The following is a 6,926-nucleotide window of genomic DNA, read 5'->3' as shown; positions in this document are numbered from 1 at the left end:
TAGTTACTTATATTGTTCTTGATATTATCGATTATTAATGCTTCCTCACTATCTGAGAGGATGATTTTTAAATAAATTTAGAAAATTTAAAATGTGTAATTTTTTTATATAAAGAAATTTGTAATATAAGATGAGGGGAGTATAGATTAAAGAAATGCATAACTCAAATACTTTATGTTTATTATTCGATATTGTGTAAAGTGTATGTGTATTATTTATTAAAAAAAAGTGTACTAATAAATTAAAAATGATCAAATGGATAAATTAAGAAGGGATGAATGGATTATTATTCAAAATTTAACAAATACTACTTGCTTGTGTTTTGTATTAAGTTCAAATAAAAAAATTTTTAGTTTTGGGTTTTGATTTTGAAAAGTAAAATTTTGAATTGAAATAGTTGTTTGATATGTTATAAATATGTGTTTACCTGATGTTTTAAAATTAGATTTTAGCGTAATAAAATAAATAAAAATTTGGTGTTTGATTTAATGTTTTTGGATGAAAAAAAAGTTAGGAATAGTAAAATAAAGTGTAAAACCTGACAAGTAAACACACCCGAATTGATTATTTTCGTTTTACTGTTTATACATTTATATCGTGCTCAATAAATATATATATATATATATATAATGATAGTGATGAAGAGTTTATCGAACCGAACCGTATTTTTATTACATCAAACAAAACCTCATTTATCAAACAATTATTTACAATCATCGATAACAAATAAAATCAACCTCATTTATCAAACAATTATTTACAATAATCGATAACAAATAAAATCTTGATAATACATCTGTTTGTGTATATATATACGCAACATACAATTCAGTTGGTTTGTTCTTTTATGGTTTTTTTTTTAATAAAATAATTAAAACTAGCCTACTCAAATAACATTAATTCTCACAATCTACAATAACTAAGAAAACAGTCACACACGAAAAAGTAATATATATATTTATGTTAAATCAAAATTTGAACCAAAAGATGGAAAACATCAAAATTGATGATTTGAATGTAACTCACTCAACAAAAAGCATTATATTATTATTACCTTAGAAACTTCAATTTCAATTTCTTGAGAAGGAACCCTTAACCAGAAGCAATCCAAAAGCCACTGATGCAAATATTGCACCTGTTGTTATATGACCAATACTACTATGATCACTCTCACCCTCTTTCTTGCTTCTCTTCTTCTCTTCTTCGAATTTTTCGCGAATAAGCTTGCACAGGTTTTCGACCTGGTGCATAACTTGCCGCTGTCCTCTTACTAAACTCGATATCTGTCGACAAAGAAAGAAGTCCACCGTGATCGAGGATGATGTTTTGATCAATAATCACAATGTTCGACAATACTACATTTCTCCCAAAATATTCGTCATTTATACCCAAAAATGTCTTTTCTTACCCTACTGAATACTTCCTCAAAATAAAGTTATAGTAAATAATTGAGTGGAGACAATATAAATTATAAATGAAAATTGATTATTTAGATGAAACAATCTTAAATGGTAAGTGAGACTATTTATACAGGACAAAGAAAATATAATTAATTAATTATATTATTTTTTAAAAAAAGAGTAAGACCATAACTTGAGATGACAATAGATCGGGTATGGGTCAGATCCAGCTGGATCCGAGGACCGACCCGAACACTCCTTGTTGGGCCTGAGATCTGAATCGGACCCGATCATACCCGAATCAGAATAATACCTGACATATTCGAAAAAAACTTTTACAATTCTTAAAATTCAATTCAAAATTGGACCAAAATCTGGACCCATATATTAAAACTTATGTATTTTATTCAAAAAATTATAATAAAATAAATAATTTAAACTAAAAAATATATTTTTAATATAATTTATATTATTTAAAAAATATTTTTTCATATTAATATATTAATCGGATTCAGATGGGGTTCGGGTCCGGATAGGGTCCACCATTGGATCCGAGACCTGACCTGGATCCGACAAGGGTACACTATACCCGGACCCGACTCGATACCGAATAATTGAAGACAAATCCAAATAAATGAGTTAGATTCGGGTCGAATAGGATCTTCCTATACCCATTGCCATCCTTAGCATAACAATAAAAGAAAGTTATCAAAATTATAGTACTACTTTAAACACAACGTGGAAATTATATTTTCATGCAAATGTTGGTTTTCGATTCGTACCTCTTTGTTCAAAGAAGATGTCTTTGGAGAAGGAAGAAGATGTCCAGTCGGAGATCCATCTTCCGAGCCGGATTTAAAGGACGATGGCGACGATAAGGATTCATCGAGTAGTGAGGTGGGAGAGGAGCTACTGCTACTTAAGTTGCTCGTTAGCTCTTCGATGTGAAGGGTAAAATCGTCCATCCGGTAGCTTAGTTTCGAGACAACTTGGGAAAGTTGCGTCAAAGCTCGCTGCAAAAACCAATAGAAAAATACATCATTAATTACATACTCTATCCGTCGGCAATATTTAGTCCATTTGGACTCGACATGAAAATTAAGAAAAATGAGCGTTCCGCCTTAGAGGGAAGCCCCCGCGCGAGCAGCGGTGGACGAAGCGGAAGCGAGAATGTCGGTGAATATTTTATTTAAAAAAAAATAGAATTAAAGAGAATGAATAGAAATAATGTAATAAAATTAATGATATTTGTTGTAAACAAGTATTGAATGAAGAGTAATAATGAAATATTGATTTTTTTACTAATGAGATAAATTTAACGGACAGACAAAAAAGAAAAATGAAAATAAATTTAACGGAAGGAGAAAGTACTATATAGTCTTGCTCGTTCATATATCATGTTAAATAACTATTTTATCTAAAAGCTTAGAAAAATGCATCATTAATTACATATTATATATAATCTTTCGACAAAATAGAAAAGCTTGAGAAGAAATGAATAAACCTGATAGACGAGTGTTGATGGCGAGTCGGTTGTTCTGTCGTCGAATCCAATATTTATATCCGACATGTTTTTGTCCAAGTTTGTTGAGTACGATCGGGACATCCCACTGTCGAAACAAATAATGTCGAGCATGTTATGTTAAGGCAGTTCGAATGTGAAAAATGGATGGGATGAGAAAGTGCACCTCTTCGGATTTTTAGCCGGCATTCGGGGAAGTGTTTCCTTCTGGTTCGAGAAGAGATTCTCGACAAGAGAAAGCTTCGATTTCAAATCATCTGGTAAAACCTGTTGAACTTTCGGGTTAGGATCTTGTCTTGCAGAGAGATAGGGTGTTAACAGATTGCCGGAGACTTACCAGAATCTCGTCGACGACCTTCTCCATTTGGATTTGCTCGATATAAGTGCGCGGAGTGTACGATCCTTCCAATCCCAGCTGCTCGGCTACGTGTTTTACTGAAGCGCGATCTCTTCCTTGCACCTGCCGTGTACGGAAGAGTTTCGAATACATCAAATAAGAGCTGTGAAACAATCAAACAGTTTGCAAACTCAGCTCGTTTGAGTTTGTTAAGAGCTCGTTCGTTAAGCTCGAGCTTGTTTGCGGACGATTTGACAATATTAATAAAAAAAATTTTATTACTTCCTCACTCCTGGTTAGACACAATAATTTAAGAGAGATATAATTAGTAAATAATTAAGAATGTATTAGTAAAAATAATTTTAAATTAAAATTAAAATAACTAATTAGTTTAATTAAAATTAAAAAAATATTATATAAATTAACAAAGTTTAAAATAAAATTAAAATGTATAATTCTTTTTTTTTTTTTAAAAGAAGTGACATAAGTGGAACAAACAAAACTGGAGAGGTGAACACTAGTGAGAAGGAGGGAGTAATATTTTAATATTTAATAAGTATTTATCTTTATAAATATTATATTTAATTCTATTTTATTTTAAAAAAATTAATAAGCCAAACCAAACCAAACACGAACAAAAAAAATTGTTAAACGAGCCGAGCTCAAACAAAAATTTGAGTTCATATCTCTAAACGAAGGACCACGAGCCAAGCTTGAGTCCTTAAAAGCGTCGAACTCAAACATGACAAGCTCGGCTCAGTTCGGCTTGTTTACAGCTCTACTGATTAAAATGAGTTACCTATATGCTCGATAAGCTTTAAAAACAAGTTTGTAAATGCTCTTAACCTGAATATAAGGATGGTTCAGCTGTTCGACCCAATCGATCTTCACGCAGACCCTTTCATCGCAAAACACATGGCTGCGGCGTTTGAGAATCGACGCAATGGTGTATCCCAAGGCCATCAATCCACCAAGAAGGCGTACGCTAACTTCGAAACTTATTCGCGGAGATATAACAAATGGATGATCCGTAACCCATTCCTACAACTCAGAAGCATTTGTTCGATTTCAGTATTAGTCCAACAAGCAAAATTATCGACATGTGTGGATGTTAGAAGCAGACCTCAAACATAAGATTGTATTTACCATCCTTGTTCCTCATCCTTAGATACGAATGGCAAGTTTCTGGATCCTCGCCGGGAGGTAAAAGATATATGTCGTAAGTCTGCTCAGTGCACTCGGTGTGTTCTTCAGACATAACAGACTTTATTTTCTCCACAGTCGCAGTCCTTTGAGACTAAACGAAAATGCGAGAATTAGTTCCACAAAGCACTAGCATCATTGATCGAATTATAGTAAAGTTCGAAGATTACCTTCAGGATATATGTAGGACAAAGGAATCCGGTAAATGGATTGAATTTGTTGATAATTCTGATATGCGCAGATTGGAGGTCCGGCTCGATAAAAGCTTTGTACATTGGATATACCTGTTAGGAAAATTAGCTGTGAATTTGCAGTAATCGATCGAAAGAAGGCATTGAATTGTATGCTTATCATAGAATTTTCGAAGACAAACTGTTTCGGATATTTGATGAATGATTTCTTCGGGCTGCTGTCCAGCACGGTTCACATCACGTAGAACCCTTTTGATGAGATCAAAATGTATGCCACCAGTTACAGATACTCGAAGATCCAGAAAAGGACGCAGTTTTTCGCTCAAAGCATATATGCCCTCAATGATCACAATTCGGGAGCTAGGGAGTTCGACTTTCCTGCCATCAACAAGATGCTAGAATCAGAAAAAATGTAACACTAATGGAGTGATGATCCATTAGAAATTCGATTTGACTTTCTCCCCTGGATTAATGAAATCAACATCCATTCGATTAAGCAAAAAGAAAGAGTGCTAACATGAGGATCAAAGTTTTTGTGTAAATGACATCGAAGGATTGATTAATTACCTGTATCCGGTGCGCGAGCTGGTTTTAAAATCGTATATTGGGACATCAGCCTGTTTCCCTGCCTTTAGGTCATGAATGTTCTTCAGCAAAGTTTCGTAGTCCGTCAGGCGTGGATCTGTAACACAATACAGTTCTTGATAAGGTAACTAATAAGATCAAACCAGGTTATAATTGCAGCATGATAATTATGGAAAGAAAAAATTCGATTTCATAACATTCGATTCTACAAGTTAGTAAAATCGAAAATTAGCAAGCGAAAGAAGCATAACTTTTCATATTATCTACTATGGAAAGAAAATTTTCGATTAACAACATTGGAATAGGCTGAAAGATGATAATGAAAACAGAGGAAGTGTCACCTTACCATCGAAGTTTCCATCAACTATTCGACTCGCATCATTGTAATTGTCCATAGAAATGATGGCAATGTTGGGAATAAAGTTGAGAATCTTCTCAGCCAACACAGTTTTCCCGGAACCGGAGGGTCCAGCCAATCCAATCAGCACAAGTCCAACGTTCTTCTCTGCCAACAACTGGAGCGCGCGAACAACAATGTAAAAACCTTTTGCAAACGACAAATTATCAGGAAATGGAGCAATCTCGTATCGATCACAGTCCTTTCTTTTAACCAACTGAACTTGATCTTTCAATAGCCCGGTTTTCTGCTGCACTAATTTGGCATCAGGAACATCTGTAGCCATCGATACTAGACTGAACAACCTTCCTTTTCTTCAGCAGACGCAGGATATTACACCCTGCAAAGCAAGAGGTATGAATCAATTCAGAATGGTGCATTCGCAGCAAAAAAATCCATAGATTGATTAGTTCCAGTGATATCCAACCATAGGTTAATCAGTTTGAAACTTACTTTCGACAAAAATCTTCTACGAATTATGCACAACAACACTTATGAACTGCACAGCTGACGACGAAACAACATATTCGAGAACATGATCCGCAATCACTAAAAGCATGTTTAAGATAAATTAACCTCAGCAACTTTTGCAAACATTTAATCCAAAATATCCAAACCACTCAACCACATAAAAACTTGTTATATACATGTCTAAATCCAATACAAATGCTAAAAGCAAGTTTATCCAATATACCAAAAGAAAGTGACTACGATTCAAGTTCCATTAATAAAACGATATTATAATCGTAATGAAACATCTCCAATCAAGAGCACAAAACCTACATACACATACAGATACAGGAAGGCAGAAATTCGAAATACAGATTCGAAAAACACAAAACAATTCTGGAACGAGATAAACCACAAGTTCACACCTCAAAACATACACACACAACCTGATTAGCGTCGATCGATCGAAATTAAATAAGTAAATGAATAAACATTGAGAAACGTTGTTGATTGATCGACCTCTAGTGCTGATGATTGGGCTGTGTTCGTTCGTGAATCGATGCTATTGAGATATCTCGTGATCAGGCATGGTAATGGCGTCGGAGAAAAGGGCGCAATGGGGAGATTGGATTGGAGCAGCCCTAGAGAATTCTTCGTCCTCCATAACCATAGCTGGATTTGGCAAATCCTTCAATTCTAATAATTCCCACGCTTTCAAATGAGACCGCACTTCGTCTCTACGTCTACGTCAATTTCTTTTATTCCTTTTCCAAACCCTCTCTCTCGTTTTTTAAATAACTAATCCTCCGTTCCAATTCTGCTATGTCCACGGCAACATTAT

At 34.3% G+C, this 6,926-nt stretch overlaps 1 protein-coding gene across 1 annotated transcript; it reads right to left on the bottom strand.

Annotated features, from left to right (window-relative positions):
• Window positions 1-851: 851 nt before the first annotated feature.
• LOC127261787 (inorganic pyrophosphatase TTM2-like) lies at window positions 852-6,846 on the bottom strand. Its single transcript, XM_051290188.1, has 12 exons — window positions 6,605-6,846; window positions 5,585-5,975; window positions 5,221-5,335; window positions 4,836-5,031; window positions 4,633-4,746; window positions 4,383-4,556; window positions 4,106-4,300; window positions 3,260-3,382; window positions 3,089-3,189; window positions 2,905-3,010; window positions 2,183-2,413; window positions 852-1,283 (listed from the first exon to the last, which is right to left on the bottom strand). Exons 2-12 carry the CDS (start codon window positions 5,919-5,921, stop codon window positions 1,071-1,073), a joined length of 1,905 nt encoding a protein of 634 aa, XP_051146145.1. The 5' UTR covers window positions 5,922-5,975; window positions 6,605-6,846; the 3' UTR covers window positions 852-1,070.
• Window positions 6,847-6,926: the final 80 nt, after the last annotated feature.

The sequence above is a fragment of the Andrographis paniculata genome, unplaced genomic scaffold (assembly GCF_009805555.1).
Source record: "Andrographis paniculata isolate CXL003 unplaced genomic scaffold, ASM980555v1 Contig64END, whole genome shotgun sequence".
Lineage (NCBI taxonomy): Eukaryota > Viridiplantae > Streptophyta > Magnoliopsida > Lamiales > Acanthaceae > Andrographis > Andrographis paniculata.
The sequence above is the reverse complement of the archived record's forward strand: the minus strand, read 5'-3'. Positions and strand labels throughout refer to the sequence as shown.